The sequence below is a fragment of the Megalobrama amblycephala genome, linkage group LG9 (assembly GCF_018812025.1).
Source record: "Megalobrama amblycephala isolate DHTTF-2021 linkage group LG9, ASM1881202v1, whole genome shotgun sequence".
Lineage (NCBI taxonomy): Eukaryota > Metazoa > Chordata > Actinopteri > Cypriniformes > Xenocyprididae > Megalobrama > Megalobrama amblycephala.
The window spans coordinates 5,629,014-5,654,752 of NC_063052.1; the positions used below are offsets into that span (position 1 = coordinate 5,629,014).

Genomic DNA, 25,739 nt, shown 5'->3' on the forward strand with positions numbered 1-25,739 from the left:
TAATAATAAGGAAAACGACCAAAGGTTTCTTTCTGTCTTATGTTTATTGTCATTTAATGTGTACAATTCTACATCTGTGGAATAAATAAAGGAAACCAATGAACAGGACCACACAGTCTCACATGAACATAAAAACATAATGGAATGTAATGAAAGAACATTTAGAAGAGCATAGGTTTATAACATCGACACCCAAAAGACTCCAAGTAGAATATTTGAATGCTCTTCACAAAATATTGATCATCTGGCCATATAAACCACAACTGCTTAAGGCACATATAATAACCATACAGTACTTAAGACAATCAACATTTAAACAGTTTGTTTTGGTGACCAGCAAACAACCCTTTGCAAAACAATGCGAGTTTGTGGGTCAAAATTATATGTAATGAACAACATCAGGGCAGGACATATTCTGGATGGATTAAAATATGACTTTGGTCACTGTATCAGACAGAAGGATGAACAGTTAGAATATAAAAGAGCAATGGCAAGATGTACTGTTATATAACAGCTTTAAGACATAAAGCTCTACTACCAAGAGCATCCATCATAAGGCTTCATAATTGCTGGTATTCCTATAACCAATTCTTTGGTTTATTATCCTAAAAAGTCCATCTGATGAGGAACTGATGGACACATCTAGAAATCCTAGAAAATGTCACCTCTGACCGGCAGTTATTAAAGTGTTATCTGTGCGTGTCAACAAACATACAAAATAAAACCATTTAGAAACATCTGAATCTGAGATTGACCAAAACTGGCGAACATGTTAAGTCACCGTCTCCCCTCTCGTAAACTCAAATGCTGCTGCTTTATATGAGTGTGTACGGTAAACCTAACACATTTCCGCTGTAGTATCTGCACACAATGACAGTGCTCCCGTTAAACAGTGCTTTCCACAACATTAATGCAGATACAGACTGTATCTTCACATTACTTTTTGGGGACAAAGAAAATAATCCAGCATAAAACAGCATGTAAATGACAGACAAAACGGAAAGACATTATTCAAACGCCAGTCACTAAAAATAAAAGCAAATTCTAAAACCCAAAAGTCTACATTTATCTGGTCTGGACTAAATGAGACTTTCTGTGTATTGGACTAAAAGGTCACACTTGATATGAGAAAGAAATCTTTATATAAAGTAGGCCCAAAATTAGTAAATTAAACTTAAGTAACATCTTTAAAAGTCATTTTCCCAACCAGAGCTACGAGAATAAAAAGTATATGGCTTTGAAGTCTGGAGTACCAATAAAACAATCCTTCATGTCAGTAAACAAAATTCATTATCTAGCAAATGCAACATGAACGTCTGTACCGATTTCAATTAACTGGCCTAACAAAAGTGGAGCCTCATATACGTAAAACTGATGCGAGGCTCACAAAAGGAGAAACAATCTAAAAGTTTAAGAATAAAAAGGCGGTGAATCTGATTTCAAGAAAACACCATATTACGGTCACATTGACAAGTCTTTAACTGAATTGTGTCCACTGGACTGAACTTAGTGTTTAAAACACAGTCAGAGGTCTGAGGGATCAGAGGCACAGGGTGTGCTTGTGTGTGTATGTTCAGGTGTTTACTCAGAAAAATATTTCAATCCTAATCTCCATTGGTCCATTCCGTGCACGCTCAGACTGGAAGGTGCAGACATGCAGTTCTGGCTGGAATTTTGGCTTATTCTCAAAGAAGTCTGGGTAATCCAGGTTTATTGGTTTAGCTTCCTTTAAAGCTGGTGTTTATTCTTTTTTGTGATCCTCAGGCAGATTGTCCAGGTCCAAACCGGGTTCTGCCACACAACAATAACACATCTTCTGTGTTTGCAATGAAAGCGTATCTGAAAAAACAAAGAGATCAAAGATCAGTATGTGAAAATCATCCAGAATATTAAATAAACCTGCGTACAAGACTAATGGTGTGCAAAAGAGTCAGATAAGCCTATGTTTACTTAAAAACCTCTTAACTAGTCTGTATGTCTAAGATCAAAATGGTATTAATTTGCCTGCTCTAAAAATCATACTCATTATAAACAAAGCATTTAAAGGGTTAGTTCACCCAAAAAATAAAATTCTGTCATTAATTACTCACCCTCATGTCATTTCAAACCCGTAAGACTTTCGTTCATCTTCAGAACACAAATGAAGATCTTTTTGATGAAATCTGAAAGCTTTCTGTCCCTCCATAGACAGCAATGCAACTGAAACTTTGACGCCTCAAAAAGTTCATAAAGAGATCGTAAAACGAATCCATATGATTAGAGTGGTTTAGTCCAAATTTTCTAAAGATTATATAATTGCTTTATATAATGAGATACAATTTAATTTAGGCTTTTATTCACATATAAACATTGTTCAACTCACACATCAGTTGTGGTAAACCAACGGAAGCTCAAGTGTTTGACGTGTGAGAACCAATGAGGTTCATTCTCATTTGAGCTTCAGAAAGAGGCTTGTTCTCGCACGTCAAGTAGGTTTGGTTAAACTTCTGTTTATGTTCACTGATCAAAGTTTTTATGTGCATAAAAGCCTAAATTCATTCTGTTCATCTTATAAAGCGATCAAGTCTCTTCAGAAAATTTGGATATGGATTAGTTTTATGATCTCTTTATGAACTTTTTGAAGTGTCAAAGTTTCAGTTGTGTAGCTCTCAGATTTCATCAAAAAGATCTTCATTTGTGTTTCGAAGATGAACGAAAGTCTTACGGGTTTGAAACGACATGAGGGTGAGTAATTAATGACAGAATTTTCCTTTTTGGGTGAACTAACCCTTTAATCAATCTCCAAAAAGGCTCTTTTGATATTGCAGGATCTGTGACATCACATGGGCAAACACATTTGCATATGACTACCTCCAGAGCAAGACTTTCAACAAATAGTTATACATCACACCAAAGGCCAAGGCCCCGGCCAAAGCCGTTCAATCGCTTAATGGCTGACATTTGCGTACACTGGATGCGAGCGTCACGTCGCGTCAAAACAAATGAAACCCATTATAATCACTGATGCTGTCTACACTGGATACAGTATACAGATGCGTGTTCAACATTCTCCACACACTTGAGTCTGTCAACAACAGGACAGATGGAAGAGTGAAAGAACGTTCGCTATTTGCGTCTCTGTACAGACTTCAGAAGGATCCCAGTGTTGGAAACAAGTGGATGGTTTATATTAATGGTGTCCCGAATCGTGTCGGAGGATTGTGTGTTTGTTCTGAGTATTTTATTTTTATTTTAAGAAACTTTTGACGATAGATGAAGCAGCCAGAACTGCAATGGATCTGACAGCAGCTGCATCACAAACCGTAAGTAAAAAAATTCATAATGCTGTGTCTTTAAATGACGGTTTTATATGGATAGCATTTTCAAAACACTTACTCACGCACAATAGCGAGTGGGCGTTGATACCGTTTTCTATGCAATGACATAACAATGGACATATACTGACCAGCCTTAAAGGGTTAGTTTACCCCAAAATGAAAATTCTGTCATTAATTAAAAGATCTTAATTTGTGTTCCTAAGATGAACGAAAGTCTTGTGGGTTTGGAACAAAATGAGGGTGAGTAATTAATGAAGGAATTTTCATTTTGGGGTAACTAACCCTCTAAAGAAGGTGCACCTTAAAAACAGATCATTTGAGACAGAGGGTCAGAATGAGGGTTGAAAATAATCATTTTCCCACATATTATTTGTTTTGGGGTTTTTTTGTGCAAAAAACCCCCCAAAAACAACAACAACCTCCTTTAACAACATTATTGTTTTAATATATTCCTTGAGGTTCACTTATAAAGAAATATCCATGTCATGATCTCCTTAAAAACTTATTAACAGCCTTAATAATTAAAGCAATGCTTGCCCATGGAAATTTTAAGAGTAGGGTGTTGTAAGTAGTTGCCAAGCATAGTTACACCTTATGGTTGCCTTATGGGCTCAAGCCAAAGAACCCACACCCAAGTCTCTAGGACTGGTAATTAATTAATGACTGGTAAGTCTGTATTAAGCACATTAGCTGAGGTTTATTATTCTATACAACTGCGTCATGAATGTTGCAACGTAAAGTGTGACCAAAAATGAATTGAAAATGACTGATATCCCATTTTTTTCTCAGTAATGCACTCCGGATTCATTGAAGCCTATCTCTAGGCTAAGAACAGCAGTCTTAGACAGATGAAAACAGTACAGTCATTGTTCATAGTAAAACGATTTGCAGTACATACAGATTATTATATGGTCAAAACACTCCTGTTTCAAAACGGCGCATTTATCTTGGGTTCAAATTCATTATACAACACCACATTTATGTATTTATGCAACAGAAACTCCCATAAGGCAAACTGAACCTGGTTGTAACATGTATGTAGGTTAAAAAATATAAACACTTCGTACTGCTTGCAGCAGAAATCAGAGATATGCAGGTGCCCAGCTGAACTAATAAAAATGAGACAAGAGAATCTAGAGGTTCTTGCGTGTTTGTGCGCTCACTCACCGAGCATGTGTCCCAGAAAGGCGGGTCTGGAGCTGGGCGGGAGGTGCACACATATGTAATACACAGGAGCGCCGGAGAGCGCAACAATGATTCCCACCAGAGAGTTTATGGTGTCACTGTAGAGCGGTACAATCACCAGAAACACGCTGCACATACAGTACACTATAGGGAAGAACAGACTCAGCTACATGGAAACAAAAACACACAGAGTCAATTAAGCACTTCATAAACCAGGGCAATAAAGAAATAAAAATGTCAACTGTTTTGAAAGCATTAAATATAACGATTATCTAAGTAATTTAAGGCGTCATAAATGTGCTCCTGATACACAAACTGCCCACACTCCTGAATGATGTAGCCATCTGATGCATATGGCACAAAAAACTGGAAACACTTTCACAAAGGCAAAAGTCTAAATCTGATTGGTCTTGATCTTGACCAAAAATTGATGCACCTCTTAATGGAAATAAATGTTGTTGTGATGTTATTTCCATCAAGAGGTGCATCAATTTTTGGTCAAGATCTTGTATTGACAATGCAAGAGGTGAGCACTCTGTAAAGTCTCCTCCAGCACAACCCAAAGACTTTCAATGAATTTAAGGTCTGGACTCAGAGGTGCCAATTCATGTGTGAAAATGATTCTTCATGCTCCCTCCCAACCATTTTTTCACAATTTGAGCCTGATGAATCTTGACATTTTCATCCCGGAATATGGCCATGACGTGTCATCCTACATGGTTGTTTAAGAGATGAAAAGCTACACACTCCATCTTTAAGGGTTAAAAGAACTGTTCCCAAACATGGAACATGCTAGAAACATAATAATCACAGCAATAATTATACAGTCACAGACTCTTCAGTATTTGCCTATTTAAATCCAAACAGCGACTTTCTTTGCCAGTCAGTGTATATCCAGGAAAACAGATTCTTGAACAAGAAAAAAAAAAAATGTAGGCCTGGACTTGATTTTGTCCATCAGGAATTGATTGATCTTTGATCGTTTTGGTTTAGTTTTGCTGCAATCTCATTCATGATCTCATGAGTGATCGGTTGTTCCGCCCTTGCACCGAAAAACATATAATCAGATAAGAGATGTCTTTGCAAGTAGGAGGGGAAGTTATTTAGATTAAAGATTATAAGGGAACATAAATCTTAATTGTTTAAAAAATGTATTAAACAATGTTAACTACAGGAAACCGACTGTTGCACTTTATTGAAATCAATTGTGAGTTAAAGGGTTAGTTCACCCAAAAATGAAAATTCTGTCATTAATTACTCACTCTCATCTCGTTCCACACCCGTAAGACCTTAGTTCATCTTCGGAACACAAATAAAGATATTTTTATGAAATCCGAGAGCTGTCTGACTCCTCAATAGACAGCAATTTAATTACCACTGTCAAGGTCTAGAAAGGTACTAAAGACTTTGTTAAAATAGTCAAAGTGACTACAGTGGTTCAACCTTAATTTTATGAAGCGACAAGAATACTTTTTGTACGCAAAAACAAAACAAAAATAACAACTTTATTCAACACTGTGCTTACTGCGACAACTGCATAAGGAGGATGACAGGGAAGTGAAGAGATTGTTGAATAAAGTCATTATTTTTGTTTTGTTTTTGGGCACAAAAAGTATTCTCGTCACTACATAAAATTAACTTTGAACCACTGTAGTCACGTTGACTATTTTAATGATGTCTTTAGTACCTTTCTGGACCTTGACAGTGGTAATTAAATTGCTGTCTATGGAGGAGTCAGACAGCTCTCGGATTTCATAAAAATATCTTAATTTGTGTTCCGAAGATGAACGAAGGTCTTACGGGTTGAGGGTGAGTAATTAATGACAGAATTTTCATTTTTGGGTGAACTAACCCTTTAAGGCTCTCCCTCACATGAGTAGCACTACTTGTGTACATGGGAGTTACTGCAGATGAAGACAGTTCAGAAGCTGTCACTTATAATGGTTAGGATTGGTTAGGACTACATAGGTAGAGGGTAGCTAGGTAGATCACTAGGTTTTGGATCACAGCTGTTGACTTACCTTAACAGGACGGTGCAGGTCAGGTGATTTAATACGCAGGTAGATTTGACTGCCTATGGAAAGGCCGATGAACAGCCAGTAATTAAAACTGAAGTAATTAATTAGCTGGAACACATCTTTCACACAGAGGAATATGAGTGACATGCCACCCTGTAGGGGGAGGAAGAAAAGCAGGTTATACTGATAAGATCCTCTTTTTTTAGAATGCAGATATTCTGGATTTTATACATAGTACAGGCATGTCTGAGCCTGACAGCTCACATTAAACAGCAGGGCTGGAATTGGTGTGTAGCGCTTGACATGAATCATGCAGAGGACATTGGGTAAATGACCCTCACGTGAGCCCACAAAGAATAACCTAGAGGAAAAAAAATTTGGCTAAGAAAGTGAATTCCTGTCACTAGACATCGACTCAAATGACAAGACTATTAGAACAAAACTTTTACCTGGAGGCAGCAATGATAGAGGAGTTTAAGCCTCCATAACAGGAGATGGCCACAGATATAGGGATGAGCCAGCTAGCATATCCCAGTACATAGTCAGCAAACGTCTGGATTAGATACAAAAGCAAAAGTGTTAATTAGTTATAAATGGCTGACATTGTATACTAGTTTGTCTAAATAAATAACACTATAAATAAAACACTAAAATCAGCAGATGTAAATGCTAGTGAATTTAGGCATCACAACATTATAATGTACAGTATGAAAATGGATATTAATTTTGAGATTTGCTAAAGATTAGATTTAACAGTGTTATTAAATTATTAGTGTTTTTAAAGATTAACTGAGCGTTAGATGATGGCAAAGGTAATCTAAATATAAAAACAGAAGAAATGAGCATGAACAATTACACTGTGTTCCAAATTATTATGCAAGTTACATATCAGTGGGATTTTAGTATAATAAACATTCAGATTTTAGTTTTTCAAAGAAAGTGTTTGTTTTATTTCTCCATATTTTTTTGATAACTATATAGCTGTCCTTTTTACAGGTGCTGGTCATATAATTAGAATATTGTGAAAAAGTTAATTTTTATTGTAAATTATTTGTAAAAAAAAAAAAATGAAACTTTCATTTATACTAGATTCCCTACATGTAAAGTAAAACATTTCAAAAGTTTTTTTTTTTTTTTTAATTTGTTTATTAGAGCGTACAGCTCATGAAAGTCCAAAATCCAGTATCTCAAAATATTAGAATATTTACATTTGAGTTTCATTAAATGACCATCCCTACAGTATAAATTCCAGGTATCTCTTGTTCTTTGAAACCACACTAATGGGGAAGACTGCTGACTTGGCAATGGTCCAGGAGACAATCATTGACACCCTCCACAAAGAGAGTAAGTCACAGAAGGTCATTACTGAATGGGGTGGCTGTTTACAGAGTGATGTATCAAAGCATATTAAATGCAAAGTTGACTAGAAGGAAGAAATTGGGTAGGCAAAGGTGCACAAGCAACAGGGATGACCACAAGCTTGAGAATACTGTCAAATAAAGCCGATTCAAACACTTGGGAGAGCTTCACAATGAGTCAAATGAAGCCAGAGTCAGCGCATCAAGAGTCACCACACTCGGACATCTTCAGGAAAAGGACTACCAAGCCACTTCTGAAACAGAAAAAACGTCAGCAGCATCTTACCTGGGCTAAGGAGAAAAAGAACTGGACAGTGAACAGTGGTTGAAAGTCCTCTTTTCAGATAAAAGTAATTTTTGCATTTCATGTTGAAATCATGGTCCCAGAGTCTGAAGGAAGACTGGAGAGGCACAGAATCCAAGCTGCTTGAAGTCTAGTGTGAAGTTTCTGGAGTCAGTAATGATTTGGGGGGGCCGTGACATCTGCTGGTGTTGATCCATTGTGTTTTATCAAGTGCAAAGTCAATGCAGCCATCTTCCAGGAGATTTGGGAGCACTTTATGCTTCCATCTGCTGACAAGCTTTATGGAGATGCTGATTTCCTTTTCCAGCTGGACTTTAGCAACTGCCCACAGTGCAAAAACCACTTCCAAGTGGTTTGCTGACCATGATATTACTGTGCTTTATTGGCTATGGGATATTTTCAAGAGAAAGATGAGAAACAGTCGATCCAACAATATACAGATGATCTGAAGGCTCAATAGTGCCTCAGCAGTGCCACAGGCTGATCACTTCCATGCCACACTTCACTGATGCTGTAATTTGTGCTAGGAGCAAGTCATTTGCTGTAATATGTGCTGCCGACCAAGTATTGAGTGCACAAATGAACATACTTTAAAGAACTTGAACTTTTCTGTTTTGAAAATCCATTTTTTGATTGATCTTAGGAAATATTCTAATATTTTGAGATACTGGATTTTGGACTTTCATGAGCTGTACGCTCTAATCATCAATTTAAAAAAAAAAAAAATTAAAAAAAAACTTTTGAAATGTTTTACTTTACATGTAGGGAATCTAGAATATGAAAGTTTAATTTTTAAAAATAATTTACAATAAAAAAAAATGAACTTTTTCACGATATTCTAATTATATGACCAGCACCTGTATAATTCTAGCCTGACGTGGTCATACTCAATTCTAGTTCGAATATGAGTCTGATACTGCTCCATTGGGCTTTGATTATGGGGGCGTATTTCAACCGATCCAGGAAAGACCTCAATTGGATAGACCTACAACCAATCAGAGCTACAGAGTAAGTGACGTATGTTGAACGACGCATAGTTGTCAACAGAACTCTTCTTAGCGACCATCGGGGCCAGCTGATAAATCAAACTTTTGCCGAATCCCGTAGGAAGGACGGCAAAGACATCTCTCCCATCGACAAATGCCTTGATCGCGGTCCTCTGTTCTAATTAATGCGCTGTCGATATCTTCTATAACAGACGCGATGGCGGAATCTAAGTAACACATCTCAGTTCTTCAACAGTCATCATTGTTGTAAACTAATTGACCTTTCGCAAAGACCCGCCCCCCTTACTGTTGCTTTGTCCGACAAGCCGTGGCGCTGTCACGCCACACAGAGTGGAAAATACATCGCGGAGCAAAGAGGAAACTGACAACACATCGACAGACGAGACAGAGCAGGTTACTTATGATATTAAACAAAGTCCCAGCTTTCAAACTGTAGTTATTAAAAAAAAAAAATCAAATAATAAAAACCGTTTTGTGGCTCTTTAATGTGTTGTGACCATGATCGTGACCGATTGCTGTAGCGCCTCAGCTCAAGAGGCTCGTGAACCGATAGTATAATCAAATAAACATGAATGAACATGAGAATGAATGTTGTTTCAAACGCGGAAAGACGTCAATATGCACAATTTTTCAAGTTTAACTCCACCGAGTTTAATCTTCTAACTCCTGACTGCTTTGTCGGACAAAACGGCGGATGCGGCGTTCTGATTGGTTAGATCGCTTGTCAATCAAACTCCCCAAGCGCTCTTTGATGACGTAGACGATTACGTTTCTGGTGATAATCTGTCAATCATCGCCCTGACAATGTGATTGGTCCGAACAGTTTCTGTTCGGGCATAATTACTCCTCTACGGATCGAGTCCAGACCGAACTCCCCGACCTCAAAATGTTGTGGGCGGGTCTAAGTTCGGCTGGCATCCAGGCTAGTATAATTCTAAATTTCTCAAAAATCTTACGATAGTTCAATAATCTCCATTCACAGTTTTCACACAATATTAGTTGTTTTCATGCCTTTTGAAAGACAGTGCACCATTTTTATGCTTTTAATCTTCAGAAAGATCTTTCTTCCTCCCCATACTGCATGAGAACTGTGAATTGCTTAATAATGTGGAACAAACTCTTTAAGACCTGGCAAACTACTTAATAAACCTGTCTGAGATTGATACCAGTTATTTAAAAAAAGATATGAGAAATAAAACAAACACTTTCTTTGAAAAACTAAAATCTGAATGTTTATTGTACTGAAATCCCACTGATAAGTCACTTGTTGGAACTCAGTGTAAATATACAATTTCAACTGATACATAGAATTTTTTTTTATTATCGATAACTGATATGCAGACCAAAGGTTGAGCTAATGTTGTGCGTGGAGATGCTCAAACAGAACCGAGCACTGAAGAAAGCTATGGGCTTTAAATGGTCTGCTCTCTGGTCTGTTTTAAAACACTTTGCACTTTTCACATGCAAAAGTAAAAATTAAAGATATATTTTTGATAAAACCTTTTTTGGTCTGAATACTTTTTTCGGTCTGCGGACAACTTCTGCTGATTGGAAACAAACAGAAAACATGTTTTTTTACAACTTATTGTAGCTAATCTCTGCGTATTAAAATTGGACAGGACCGCAGAAACAAAACAGTATATCAGACACAATAAACAGTTTGTGGGGCAGAAATGATGGATATAAAAACTTTCCACAGAGCAGCATACTAGCATAATTATAGGCAGAGAGCGTCTGTGGCTGTGGACTAATGTCATCGAGAATCTCCAGAGAGAGGACTCTGCCTCAAGCTGCTCTCCTTAACTAGATCAGTGTAACAGGAGATGAAAACATGATCAAATCTGGAGCAAATAAACTAAACAGACGCTGTCAATTAACTTGCATGTGACATCTAGGATCATGTGGGTTAAAAATTAGTTTCGCTATAATAGCTTTAGCTATTCAGATGTGATGATAAAACACAAAGTAGATTCTTTTTTATCATATTTGGCTCCAAGATAGTTTTACTCACCACAGCCACAGCTTCACTCGATAGCAACGTTTCCATGTCCAGCACTGCATAGTAGGCAATATTGGTCAGGATGTAGATTACTGTGACAATGGGCATGGAGATCGCTATTGACAATGGCAGGTTTCTGTAGCGGAGGAAAAAAGATTTAGCTTGCAACAAAACTGCTGGACATTAATTCAAGCTGAAATGTGTTATTTCTGTGCCATAGGGGATTACAAAAATAAACAGGTTTTCCAGATACACCAAATCTATCTGTCATTGGTCAGTAAAATAGTCCTGCCTCAAACTTATGGCATTGGTTGAGCCAATTGTTCTGTGTCAGCCAGTATATGAGAAATTATAATTGATACTAACTCGCAATGAGTGGAACATATAATTGTAGGAGATCATCTTTATTCTAAGTGAAATGTCATGAATATTCATACCTCTCTGGGTTTTTAATCTCCTCTGTGATGAAGTTGAGGGTGTCCCAGCCTGAGTAAGAGTACAAAGCGGCGTACAGAGCCAGAGCCATGTTTCCTGGATCCAGCTTAGAATTCTCAAATGAATCCTTAAAGTTGTTTGTTTTTCCTGTGGCACAGCAAAGCAAATGCAGTCAAACATTAGAAATAAACAGTAATGACTCACAAAAATATACATGTGTGGTCTCATGCTCACCAAGGCTGCATTTAGTTGATCAAAAATATATTATAAAGAGTATTATTGTGAAATAGTATATAATTGTTCATATTTTAAAATGTAGTTTATTCCTGTGATGGCAAAGCTGAATTTTCAGAAACCATTACTTCAGTGCCACAAGATCCTTCAGAAATCATTCTAATATTTGGTTCTCAATAAACATTTCTTTTTGTTATCAGTGTAGAAAACAATTGAGCTGCTTAATATTTTTGTGGAAACTTTTGTAAAATTATAAATGTATTTACTCTCAAATTTGATCAATTTAATGTGTCCTTGCTGAATAAAAGTATTAATTTCTTTCAAAAACAGTAGTACTTTTGAACAGTAGTGTATTTAGTAAACCATATGGGTGTCAGTATGTTCACACCTTGGGCCAGCACAACCATTCCAGCGATGATAATGACAATGAGAGCCAGAACTTTAGCCACAGTAGAGATGACCTGAAGAATGGCCCCCCACTTCACCTTCATGCAGTTCACAAAGGTCAGAAGACCTGCAGAGGAAAGAGAAATAGGCATGTCCATATAAATGCCTAACAATATATACAGCAAAATTGCTGGTTTAAAATTGCTGGATTAAAACTGCTGGTATTTCTCAGTGTCACTTTTGATCATTTGGGTTACAGTTAAAGGATTAGTCCACTTTTAAATACACTTTTCCTGATAAATTTACTCACCCCCATGTCATCCAAGATGTTCATGTCTTTCTTTCGTCAGTCGAAAAGAAATGCAGGTTTTTGAGGAAAACATTCCAGGATGTTTCTCCTTAGAGTGGATTTCAATGGCTACCAACAGATTGAAGGTCAAAATTACAGTTTCAGTGCAGCTTCAAGGGCTTTAAACGATACCAGATGATTATACTTACGGAAAGAACGCGGCGCCAGTTTCGTTTTTTTCCGTAACTTGAATAGGGAAGGCGTAGGACATTCAGCGTAAGCATTATGAAGAATGCGGAAGCGGAAAGTACGTTCAAGGCGATATTTTGTTTATAAAGCATAAACGGTTGTATTTTTTTCGAAAATGACCGATCGATTCGCTAGATAAGACCCTTATTACTCATCTGGTATCGTTTAAAGCCCTTGAAGCTGCACTGAAACTGTAATTTTGACCTTCAACCTGTTGGTAGCCATTGAAATCCACTCTAAGGAGAAAAATCCTGGAATGTTTTCCTCAAAAACCTTCATTTCTTTTCGACTGACGAAAGAAAGACATGAACATCTTGGATGACATGGGGGTGAGTAAATTTATCAGGAAAAGTGTATTTAAAAGTGGACTAATCCTTTAATGTTTAGCAATTACTAGATTTCCTTGTTAATCAAGATGAATGTCAAATGTCCATTGTGTCAAAAGTTCCCTTTTATAAGTATTTTGGTTCACTGGCAGGTTGTCTAGGGCTATAAAATTAGGCTGTGTGTGTTTTTTCAGAACAGAGTAAACCCTCAGCTCCTGCTTCTGTAATTTTACTGACTGGTAATACAAGTTCCTCCGTTCACTAGATACTGCAGTAAACACTAGGAACTCCTGGCATCTAATTTCACCAACACAGTAATTCACTCATTGACAACAGTCTCTGGCTCTGAAATGTTATTGCTACATAACTGCAGATGTTGTCACGACTGGACATCCTGCCGCCGTGATACCCAGGAGATTAATTGAGGTACTTGTGTATCTGATTTAATCCCAGCCCAAAATGGCACCTCATTCTGATGAAATTGTACAGATCAAGCCCAAATAAAGTGCTGTTTGTCACAAAAAGGAAAATAAACCCTGTAAAATAGAATTACACTGTTACATAAGCCTGTAGCTTTGTGATTTAGGCCGACTGTTTGTCAAATACTTCAGTGAGTGGACTTTGCCGCAGTAAGTAGCAAAACATGCCACAGGGTGACAAATAGCCAAGAATTCCTTTGAACTCAAACAAACTGCACATGGTCTGTGGCAACCATCACCAATGAATTCTTAAAGGTTCCATGGTAGTCTTGGCAGTGTTAAAGTATTTGTTTGGTATAAATAAAATGCCAACCAACACTGACATGAATGGAGAGAGCAGCCTGGCAGCCGCAGTGGAATTAACAGCTGAACTAACAGAAACATGCTTCAAGATTTGCAGAGACATTACTCACTCCATTTAGACAAAATAAACAAAGCACATTTATGCAAAAACGTATGAGCATGTACTTTAGCCAAATGAAAATTATGACATCATTTATTCACCCTCATGTTGACGCAATCGAGACTCACCTGTTGGATTGTGCGATTTTAACTTGTTAATACTGAAATTCAATACTGAAATACACAATTCAACAGTCCACGAAGGAAGTTCACACAAAAGAGAAAAATTCTAAGTAAATTTGCACTTTCCGATAAAGGAAAAAACAGGATCCTGGATTTAAAGGTGCCCTAGAACTTCTTTTTAAAAGATGTAATATAAGTCTAAGGTGTCCCCTGAATGTGTCTGTTAAGTTTCAGCTCAAAATACCCCATAGATTTTTTTTTAACTGCCTATTTTGGGGCATCATTAACTATGCACCGATATATAGGTTGCGGCCCCTTTAATTCTCGTGCACCCCCTCCCCTGGAGCTTGCGCTTGCCTTGAACAGCATAAACACAGTTTACACAGCTAATATAACCCTCAAAATGGATCTTTACAAGATATTCGTTATGCATGCTGCTTGCATACATCGGATCATGTAAGTATAGTATTTATTTGGATGTTTACATTTGATTCTGAATGAGTTTGAGGCTATGCTGCGTGGCTAAAGCTAACATTACGCACTGTTGGAGAGATTTATAAAGAATGAAGTTGTGTTTATGAATTATACTGACTGCAAGTGTTTAAAAATGAAAATAGCGACGGCTCTCTTGTCTCTGTGAATACAGTAATAAACGATGGTAACTTTAACCACATTTAACAGTACATTAGCAACATACTAACGAAACATTTAGAAAGACAATTCACAAATATCACTAAAAATATCATGATATCATGGATCATGTCAGTTATTATTGCTCCATCTGCCATTTTTCGCTGTTGTCCTTGCTTGCTTACCTAGTCTGATGATTCAGCTGTGCACATCCAGACGTTCTGCCCTTGTCTAATGGCTTGATCATGGGCTGGCATTAGGGGTGTGACGAGACAGGTATCTCACGAGACGAGACGAGACTCGAGATTGAGTTCACGAGACGAGACGAGACAAGATTTTTACACACTATTTTTAAGAAATCCTCAATGGCGAAATACATGACTAGAAAAAATATTCTGCAGGTGTATCTGAAATGTTTTAACTAATCATCTCGTAATGAATGTCATTTCAGTTCTACTTTCTGAGTATGAATTATCATATGCAGTAAAAGACAACAATACTCAAGTACTGTAAAAGGTTTTGCTACTAACTCAACTGACTGACTTCTCTTCTGTATGATTTCAGTCTCTTCAGACCTTATTGTACATGATTTATGAGCTTCTACAACTTTTGACCTCCTAACTGAACTCCTTTCCACAAACTGATCATAGAAATAAAAACAGTGTAAATAAAAATGGTAACACTTTACAATAAGGTCTCATTTATTAACATTAACATATTAACCAACATCAACTAACAATGAGCAATATCTTTGCTACAGTATTTATTAATCTTTGTTTATGTTAGTTAATAAAAATAGTCATTCATTGTTAGTTCATGATAGTTCACAGTGCATTAACTAATGTTAACAAATGAAACCTTACTGTTTGTGCTTAATAAGATTAAGAGAAAACTGTTATTCATTTTTTATGGTAACAGTTTACAATAAGTGCAACCAAAGTGCAAATAAGACCAAATTTTTCTTTGATACAGAGCTAAGAGATGGTTACATCTACACTGCCCAGCCTAAAATAGCTTTCATATTGAGAGAGATTTGCATTCATCAGGGAGCCGCTTTCAAAATGCGGGGTATTGAAATCGCGTTTGAATGCGCGCTCGCGTTTACTTTCAATTTTAGCGATCGCGCGTAACTCTGTAAATATGGAGCGGTGGCAACCGTTATCCAACTGAGTTAAATGTTTTTTATTTAAATACAAAGCAAAACGACAGTGGAGGCATAATGTAAACGAATCGGTGGCATATTCTTTCCTAATCATCCTAACACTATGTCATGGCAACAACATCACGAGACTACTTTTCGCCTCAACGAGAAATCTCGTCACATATTAGTCTCGCGAGATCTCGTGCCACGAGATCTCATCACACCCCTAGCTGGCATATGCAAATATTGGGGGGCGTACACCCCGACTGTTACGTAACAGTCGGTGTTATGTTGAGATTCGCCTGTTCTTCGGAGGTCTTTTAAACAAATGAGATTTATATAAGAAGGAGGAAACAATGGAGTATGAAACTCAGTGTATGTCTTTTCCATGTACTGAACTCTTGTTATTCAACTTTGCCAATATAAATTCAATATTTAATTCTAGGGCACCTTTAACTTACTAGAAGTGACAGACACAATTGTGTGTGTGTGTGTGTGTGCGTGTGTGTTGCAATTTCTTTATTAATTCACATTTTGAAGAAATGTATGAAGAAAATTAAAGCGAAAAGAAAATGAATTACTGCCAATATTAAAAGGGGTTGAAAGAACAAAAACTCTCCATATTACTTTAGTATTTATTCATATTTTGAACTTGCTTTTATTTTTATATTTTTCCTTTTAATTTTAGTTTAATTTTGAGAAACTTTGTTAAGTGCTTGTAATTTTTTTAGGTTTTAGTGCTGTAAAACCTTAATGTTACGAGACGAGAATACTTTTTGTGCGCCCAAAAAACAAAAAAATTACTTTATTCAACTATATCTAATGATGGGCGATTTCAAAAAAACACTTCATGAAGCTGCGAAGCTTTGCAAATCTTTTGTTTCGAATCAGTGGATCGGAGCATGTATCGAACTGCCAAAGTCACGCCCCCAGTGGCAAACCACTGAAATTTCTAAACACTTATGGCGTAACGAAGCCTCGTTTACTGAAATCACGTGACTTTGGCAGTTGGATACATGCTCTGAACCACAGATTCAAAACAAAAGATTTGTAAAGCTTTGTGCACAAAAAGTATTTTTGTCACTTCATAACATTAAGGTTGAACCACTGTAGTCACATGAACTGTTTTAAATATGTCTTTAGTAGCTTTCTGGGCATCTGAAAGTGTTAAATATATTGCTGGCAATGGACAATCGAATTTTATCAAAAATATCTTAATTTGTGTTCTGAAGATCGACGATGGTCTTACGGATTTGGACCGACATGAGGGTGAGTAATTAATGACAGAATTTTCATTTTTGGGTGAACTAACACTTTAAGAATAACAACACTGATTCAGAGATGTTGTGCATCTTATGAAGTCAGTATATTCCAATATATGTATTTATATTTTGCATGTAAATAAATAAAGGGACTGTAAGGCAGGCAACCATACAAACTAAAAGAATTATCTAAATAAAAAGTATGCAGATTTGTACTATGCTCTGCTACAACCCCCAGGTAGCGGCATAAATTGGTATAGTTTATTTTTAACATGTTGACGCTCTATTCACAGTAATCTCACACACACTGAGCTGTGCGTACAGTAAACAGCAGTGAATCTCTGGGAAAGCTTGCCTTTATTGTGCCACTATGTACACTGTGTAAGTGCTGTTACATTTGTCTTTATCAAAGCAATCTCTCCATGCATACATGAGCAGAGGAGCACTTACCTATAATGAGAGCTGCAATAAGCCGTACTGCATCATATGGTGCCGGGCAGGTGGGGAAGAATGGTTTCACTAGATAATTAGCAAAAGTAAGAGCAATCACTGCCTGGCAGGCCGGCTCCACGATCATCAGTGAGGTCCACAGACGGATAAAGGCCAGGAAGCCCCCAAAGGTCTCCAGGATGTAGGCATAACTGGCTCCTGATTTACGAATGGTGGTGCCTAGCTCGGCGTAGCACAGGGCACCAAAAACAGAGAAGATTCCTCCAATAACCCAAACCACCAGTGACAGACCATAAGATCCTGTATTCTCAAGAACACCAACGGGGGAAACGAAGATGCCCGAGCCAATCATGTTCCCCACGATGAGGCAAACGCCGTGCAGTAACGAGATCTCTTGCTTCAGACGCATAGAGCTGGTGGAGTCAGCGTCCCCCATGATGAACTGGGAAGACTGAACTCAAGAGGCAAGGGTACTACAAAAATCAGGAATAAGGAATGTTGGACCATCAAGCACACAAGGATCCGTTCACCTCAAGCCTGGAGTTTCCGCATTATCGCATTTTTCTTTCTGCATCAAATCTAGAAGGTGATAAATGAGATAAAATTCAGTTAAAGGCTAAATACAACTACTACGGTACATTGTTGACAACACAAAACATTTTTTACTCCTTTTAACACGCCCTCTTGGAGAAACAGTTTTTTAATTGAGCCTCAATCATTTCACCCACACCTGCTGCCCAGGGAGTCATAAAGCGACTGCAGTGGCATCAGTAGGGAACCAGAGAGAAAAGTGAGAAAGAAAAGACAAGTGAGAGAGAGAACCAGGCAACGCTCCGGTGGGTGCGGTCATCGATAACAACGTGCAACTGTTTTTAAGAGATAAATCTACTAGGGATAATGTCTTTCATTTGACACTAAAACATGTGAGCAAGCTCATTTGAAAGATATGCAACAAATATAAAAGTATTCAATTTGTAAAAGTCATATATTTTTAAGTAGGGCTGCACGATTAATCGCATGCTATTCTCACGCGCATTTCGTCAGTAAAGCCGGTTCCCTGATTACCGCTAAATCGCCATCAACTGCTTTCAAATGAAGCGGCATTTAATAGACAGAGCCGTAGGTCACTGAAAAGCCACGCAATATCGCGTTCATATCGCAGATGAATCGCCTGCGATAATGAACGCGATATTGCGTGGCTTGTCCGTGAACTACAGCTCCGTCTATTAAAAGGCGCTCCGTTTAAAAACAGGTGATGGCGATTTAGCGGTAATCAGGGAACCGGCTTTACTGACGAAATGCGCGTGAGAATAGCATGCGATTAATCGTGCAGCCCTATTTTTAAGTATGGCTTAAGCACTTAAAATACTTGAGGCCATTGAACAGCATGTTCTGAATGTTGACTCAAAGGGATAGTTCACCCAAAAATTAAAATGTAGTCATCAATTACTCAGCCTCATGTCATTTCCAAACCCATAAATTAAACTGGTTAATCCTGTAAGGGGTTTGGAACAACATGAGGGTGAGTACATTCAGTTATCATTTTCATTTTTGGGTGAATTATCCCTTTAAATTATTTAACTTTGACAAAAGGCCAATTCTGCAAATTCAGATGTCACAGCCACTTTGACAACTGAAAATGAACGTCAGTGTTTAATAAATCAAACCTCAATTGTTTCATCAACTGAGTTTAAAGGCATAAGGGACAGTTCACTCAGAATGTGTTTTAGCATTCCAATGTGCTGCTTTCCAGTGTTTTTTCTATGTATACTTGCGTTGGATGGACGAGTTTGACCGTTGTGCATTAAAACATTACATTAAAAATTAAACTTAAAAAAAAAAAAAACATCTCTAGACCTGTTTTCATTCCACTGGCCTGAATCTCATGGTTTTTAGCCAAAAAATTAAGGGTTATTTCACCCAAAAATTAAAATGTCATTTATTACTCGGTCTCATGCCATTCCACACCTGTAAGACCTTCGTTAATCTTCGGAACACAAATTAAGATATTTTTGTTGAAATCCGATGGCTCAGCGAGGCCTGCATAGCCAGCAATGACACTTCCTCTCTCAACATCCATATATGTACTAAAAACAAAGTCACGTGATTTCAGCAGTTTAGAGGTTTGACACGCGATCCGAATCATGATTCGACACGCTGATTCATTAGGCTCCGAAGCTTCCTGAAGCAGTGTTTTGAAATCGGCCATCACTATATGTCATTATTTTGTTTTTTTCTGGTGCACAAAAAATATTCGCGTCGCTTTATAATATTAATATTGAACCTCTGTACTCACATGAACTGATTTAAATATGTTTTTAGTACATTAATGGATCTTGAGAGAGGAAATGTCATTGCTGTGAATACAGGCCTCACTGAGCCATCGGATTTCAACAAAAATATCTTAATTTACATTCCAAAGATTAACAAAGGTCTTACAGGTGTGGAACAGCATGAGGGAAAGTAATAAATGAGATTATTTTAATTATTGGGCGAACTAACCCTTTAATTTATATGTATCTGCACATAAACAATTGGGTTATATAACATTAGGAAAATACACTTGGGAAATACAAGGCTACAGAAGAAACTTCAGTAAAACTTACAAACATCTCGTGTCTTGTATTGTACAATTTGTTGCACTCATGTATGCCATTGTTAAGAACATAAATGACAATTGTTTAGAGGCTGCTCACTGCAGAGCCATGGGTGAAGCGTGAAGTCCTGCTCCCCCTCTCTGGATGTAATTTGGGCGTAATGGTTGGAGATAGAAGGTACAAACACACCCTCACCCTACTCATAACTCTATCCCTCCACCCATTAGATCCACAGAGGTGGAGCTGGATGTCACTTGATTTATTATACTGCATCTCCAGTGAGAATGACAGGAACAAAATGTGCACGTCAAAGCTGTTCTGAAAGTATACAGGAGTATTAAAACAGCTGTGAAGCATGTACACCTTTTCAGAATATAGATTATGAAACTTAATCTGAAAGTGATAAAGAACAATAAAGTGATGTGAACATGATCATACAAAGGCTACCGGCGCTTAAATACACCCGGAAGATCTACTAACATCGTGTTGGTTGTAAAAATATAAAATCATTTCCTCATTTATGTCTCACTTGTGCATTTATATTTAAAGCTTCCGTAGAATCCGCGCGCTCCAACATTCTGGCAAAGACGTGCCCGAGTTTAAATGTTCGCTTCGCGCCAACTCAAAACGGCTTCCTTCACTTTATAACAGCATAAAAAAAATTACATTACAAAAATATATATATATATTTGCTATAGTTTTATGAGTGCTTCATCTCTATATATGGTCAATAAAACACGTCTCTTCATCAATCCGTTTGTTTCCCGCACGAGCGACACGTTAAAGGAAGTTAACAACACGTTGTTCAGGTTTAGTCTTAAAATTTTCTGAATACCAATCTCACAATTTCCCGTCAAACTTCATAATTTAAATGTTACTCAACCTCTGAGCTAAAAATACGTTTCCCCCCGTAGGATAAACGATAAAGACGACATCTCTGACTCCCATCCACATCTGTTAGCTAGTGTAGTATTAGCTGTTTCACGCAGACACACACGGCTCTGCTACAGCACTCACACTGCTAACACTACTAGCAGCAGATGCGGATGGAGTTTAAGTGTTAAATATCAAGTATAATTGATCTACTCATCAGACCTCACCTGTTCTCTGTGAAGAAAGCGTGAACCATGTGCGTGGATGTCTGAGCGGACGTGGAGCTGAGAGAGGAGGAGGAGACTCATGACATTATCCAGCAGTGCCAGTAATACTACAGCTTTAAACTCACTGAAACATTAGGCCATCCTCCTTCTCCTCCTTCACCTTCAGCTCCAGGAGGCCAGCGCTGTTGACTGCTATATGACTGGAGTGTTTGTGTTAGATGAAGTAAAGGTTATTGCACATCATTTAACTGTTTTTCAGGTGCGTTATTTGAATAAGTATTAAAGTCTTACAATCTCACAGCATAATCTCTTGAAAAAGTTTGATACAACCCGAATTCTGGAAATGTTGGGACGTTTTTTAAATTTGAATAAAATGAAAACTAAAAGACTTTCCAATCACATGAGCCAATATTTTATTCACAATAGAACATAGATAACATAAATGTTTAAACTGAGAAATTTTACAATTTTGAGCACAAAATGAGCTCATTTCAAATTTGATGCCTGCTACATGTCTCAAAAAAGTTGGGACTGGGGCATGTTTACCATGGTGTAGCATCTCCTCTTCTTTTCAAAACAGTGTGAAGACGTCTGGGCATCGAGGTTATTAGTTTCTGGAGTTTTGGTGTTGAAATTTGGTCACATTCTTGCCTAATATAGGTTTCCAGCTGCTGAAGAGTTTGTGGTCGTCTTTGACGTATCTCTACAGGTGAAGGATCTGCACTGTAGGCAGGCCAATTCAGCACCCGGACTCTTCTACGACGAAGTCATGCTGTTGTAATAACTGCAGTATGTGGTTTTGCATTGTCCTGCTGAAATGCACAAGGCCTTCCCTGAAATAGACGTGCATCTGGAGGGGAGCATATTTTGCTCGAAAACGTTTATATACCTTTCAGCATTCATAGTGCCTTCCAAAACATGCAAGCTGCCCATACCGTATGCACTTATGCACCCCCATACCATCAGAGTTGCTGGCTTTTGAACTGAACGCTGATAACACGCTAGAAGGTCTCCCTCCTCTTTAACCCGGAGGACACGGCATCTGTGATTTCCAACAAGAATGTCACATTTGGACTCATCTGACCATAGAACACTTTTCCACTTTGAAACAGTCCATTTTAAATGAGCCTTGGCCCACAGGACTCGACGGTGCTTCTGGACCATGTTCACATATGGCTTCCTTTTTGCATGATAGAGCTTTAGTTGGCATCTGCAGATGGCACTGCGGAATTGTGTTTACCAACAGTAGTTTCTGGGCCCATTTAGTAATGTCATTGACACAATCATGCAAATGAGTGATGCAGTGTTGTCTGAGGGCCCGAAGACGGGCATCTAATAAAGGCCTTCGGCCATGTCCCTTATGCACAGAGATTTCTCCAGTTTCTCTGAATCTTTAGATGATGTTATGCACTATAGATGATGAGATTTGCAAAGCCTTTGCAATTTGATGTTGAGGAACATTGTTTTTTAAAGTATTACAAAATATTTTTACACACTCTTTTAGAGACTATGCCTCTCTAAGACATCCCTTTTATAGCTAATCATGTTACTGTCACAGTTCCCTTGTCTCCCGGACTCCATTTCCCAAGATCCTCCTGTCTCCACACCTGCACTCACTTCCTCGTCATCTCCCCATCATCACAGATTACCTTCACCTGTTCCTGATCATCTGCACTCCCTATATAATGGACTCACTCCCTTCACTCCTTGTCTGTCCTATTGTTAGTATAGTGTGTATTGTGTGTATGTCTCGCCTTCATGTTATTAAATACCTAGTTTTGTGGATTTCCGTGTATGCCTCATCTCTACCACACCAGCACCGTAACAGTTACAGACCTGGGGCCGTATTCACAAAACATCTTAAGGCTAAAAGTAGCTCCTAACTTGCCGATTTAGGAGAAACCCTTAAAAATAATGGGTGTGTCAGTCTTAATTTTAGGAGTACTAAATTTTTGCTCTAAGAGTATTTCACAAAGCATTTTAGCGCTAAAACTAGCTCCTAAGTCTGTGAAACGTTAGAAGTAGTCATGAGGACTCCTAAATCACTAAGACCAAATCACAAACAGTCCTAATCCACCCAAAGACACTGAACACCATTGAGGCAATAGTGATAGAGCCTTGGGTGCTGAACCTTTTCTTCATAAATGCAATACATTTTGATTTATAGGTTTGAATCTACAATGAGGCGGCAAAAAAAATCTTTAACAAATAAATAAATATTGTCTGATTACCTGTGCCAGTGGTTTTCATGAGTTCACACATACAAATGATTGAATAGAATAATATATATATATATATATATATATATATATATATATATATATATATATATATATATATATATATATATATAACTGTATATACTAGTTAACTGTATATACTAGTTTAATTAGTGACACTAAGACTACATTTTAAAACCTTTATGGCAACAATATGGCAACATTTTATTTTGGCTATGGCAACATTTTTATTACAAAATATTTATATGAATAGGGCAATATTTGTATTTTAAAACCTATATTTTAATGTGGAAACATGACACCTCATTCTACAATATTTCTATGATTAAATCACTGACTCCTCCCCCATCAGCCAATCACTGTGTGTATACTCCAGAGCAACGAGGTCAACCCCGCCCTTAATCTTAGTTTAAGACTTCAGTCTATTCCTTAGTAAAAGTTTGTCTCAGCAGCTTTGTGAATAGGTTTTAAGAGAAAACTCTTAGCTAAAAACTTTTACTGCTATTTAGGAGAACTCTTAGTGGTAAGATAAAATGTTTTGTGAATACGGCCCCAGATATCGATTAACTTAATTACTTGCTAGATGTTCATCCAGCTGAATCTTTTCAAAATTTCTTGCTTTTTCTGTAGCAGGCATCAAATTTGAAATTCCCTCATTTAGTGGATAAAAGTGTAAAATGTCTCCCTTTAAACAGTTTTGTTATCTATGTTCTATTGTGAATAAAATATTGTCTCATGTGATTTGAAAGTCTTTTAGTTTTCATTTTATTCAAATGTAAAAAAAAATGTCCCAACATTTTCGGAATTTGGGTTGTAGATGCAAATTAAGTAATTTAGCTGTCAATATTTAACTGAATTAATTATTCAGCTTAAGCAGTAATAAAGCAATGTCATGTGCAATATAGTGTGAAAATGTCCTGAAGGCCACTGGTTTAAAAAGATTTGTGTGGAATTTATTTATGCAGAGCTGTCGCCTCTTTCACTGAGCACAGTGCATTCTTAAACCATTGCTATGCTGGAAACATAACAGACCCCCAGTTTGGCTCAGTTCTATTTTAGTTAATGCATAACCATGAATTTTAATTAAACTATTTCTCACATTTAGGCTACAACAATACTCTCACTGCTCTTGAAATCAAATTTTCCTACTGACCATATCTGAAAACTATGCAAGTGTCATTCAAGCATAACCAAAACTCATTTTAAATTCATTAAGGACATTATTTTGATTAATAAATGACTTCAGATATCTGGTTCATTGACTATGTCCTTTTAATGTTTAGGTAATTCAACATAGCCAGCAGCAGCTTTAAGATTAGTGCTGCACTGATAAACCAACTTGCTCTCTTAACATGCTTGCAGTTCTGTCTTATCTTGGGACATTTCTCCTGTTTAAATGTTGTAAATGAAGCCTTGCACTTATGGCAAGCCGTTTTGACTTTTATTCACATCTCAGGATATGAATTCTTGATATCAACAATTCAGTTCTTGATATCAGGAATTACATTTCCACTAGTAACAATGTTACTTCTTGATATCAACAATTTAATTCTTGATATCAACAATTCAGTTGTTGATATCAGGAGTTACATTTCCACTAGTAACAATGTTCATTCTTGATATCAACTTTTGAATTTCCACTAGTAAAAACTAGAATTCTTGATATCTGTAATTGTATTTTCACTAGTGAAATGTCACCATAGGCTGCCATTCAAATTCAATTGTTGATATCAAAAATTGAGTTCTTACTAGTTGAAATTCCAATTTCTCATATCAGAAATGCAGTTCTTACTAGTAAAAATAGTAATTTTTGATATCAATAATTACATTGCTACTAGTAAAATGCGAATTTTTGATATCAAGAACTCAATTGTCACTAGTTGAAATGTCAGTCCTTGATATCAACAATTGAATTGCTACTAGTAAAAATGTTCGTTTTTGATATCTGAAAATGTATTTCTGATATCAACATAATTTCAGATATGTAAAATTACTTTCTTACTAGTAACAATCACATTCATGATATCAGAAACTAACATTGTCACTAGTGACAATCAAATTATTGATATCAAAAATGAACATTGTTACTAGTAGCAATTCAATTGTTGATATCAAGAATAGATTTTGCACTAGTAACAAAGTAATTAATGATATCAAAAATTAGCATTTTTACTAGTAAGAATTTATTTCTGATATGTGAAATTGGA

At 37.1% G+C, this 25,739-nt stretch overlaps 1 protein-coding gene across 5 annotated transcripts; it reads right to left on the minus strand.

The window, feature by feature from the left end:
- Window positions 1-25: 25 nt before the first annotated feature.
- si:dkeyp-120h9.1 (Y+L amino acid transporter 2-like) lies at window positions 26-21,477 on the minus strand. Of its 5 annotated transcripts, none has more exons than XM_048201323.1 (10): window positions 21,293-21,477; window positions 17,596-18,174; window positions 12,246-12,371; window positions 11,626-11,770; window positions 11,201-11,324; window positions 6,970-7,073; window positions 6,785-6,881; window positions 6,524-6,673; window positions 4,485-4,668; window positions 26-1,839 (listed from the first exon to the last, which is right to left on the minus strand). In XM_048201323.1, exons 2-10 carry the CDS (start codon window positions 18,029-18,031, stop codon window positions 1,742-1,744), a joined length of 1,464 nt encoding a protein of 487 aa, XP_048057280.1. In that variant the 5' UTR covers window positions 18,032-18,174; window positions 21,293-21,477; the 3' UTR covers window positions 26-1,741. The 5 variants fall into 5 exon arrangements, with proteins under 5 accessions (XP_048057280.1, XP_048057281.1, XP_048057283.1 ...); XM_048201324.1 differs by lacking the exon at window positions 21,293-21,477 and adding an exon at window positions 21,076-21,222; XM_048201326.1 differs by lacking the exon at window positions 21,293-21,477 and adding an exon at window positions 20,202-20,357.
- Window positions 21,478-25,739: the final 4,262 nt, after the last annotated feature.

What these genes read in the sequence shown, in the direction of transcription:
- si:dkeyp-120h9.1 (XM_048201323.1), bottom strand. Translation starts at nt 18,031, where the DNA reads ATGGGGGACGCTGACTCCACCAGCTCTATGCGTCTGAAGCAAGAGATC. An exon ending in AATGGTTGTGCTGGCCCAAG is followed by an intron (nt 11,771 to 12,245) that starts GTGTGAACATAC and finishes GCTGTGCCACAG; the next exon opens with GAAAAACAAACAACTTTAAG. An exon ending in TCTATCATTGCTGCCTCCAG is followed by an intron (nt 6,882 to 6,969) that starts GTAAAAGTTTTG and finishes TTTTTCCTCTAG; the next exon opens with GTTATTCTTTGTGGGCTCAC.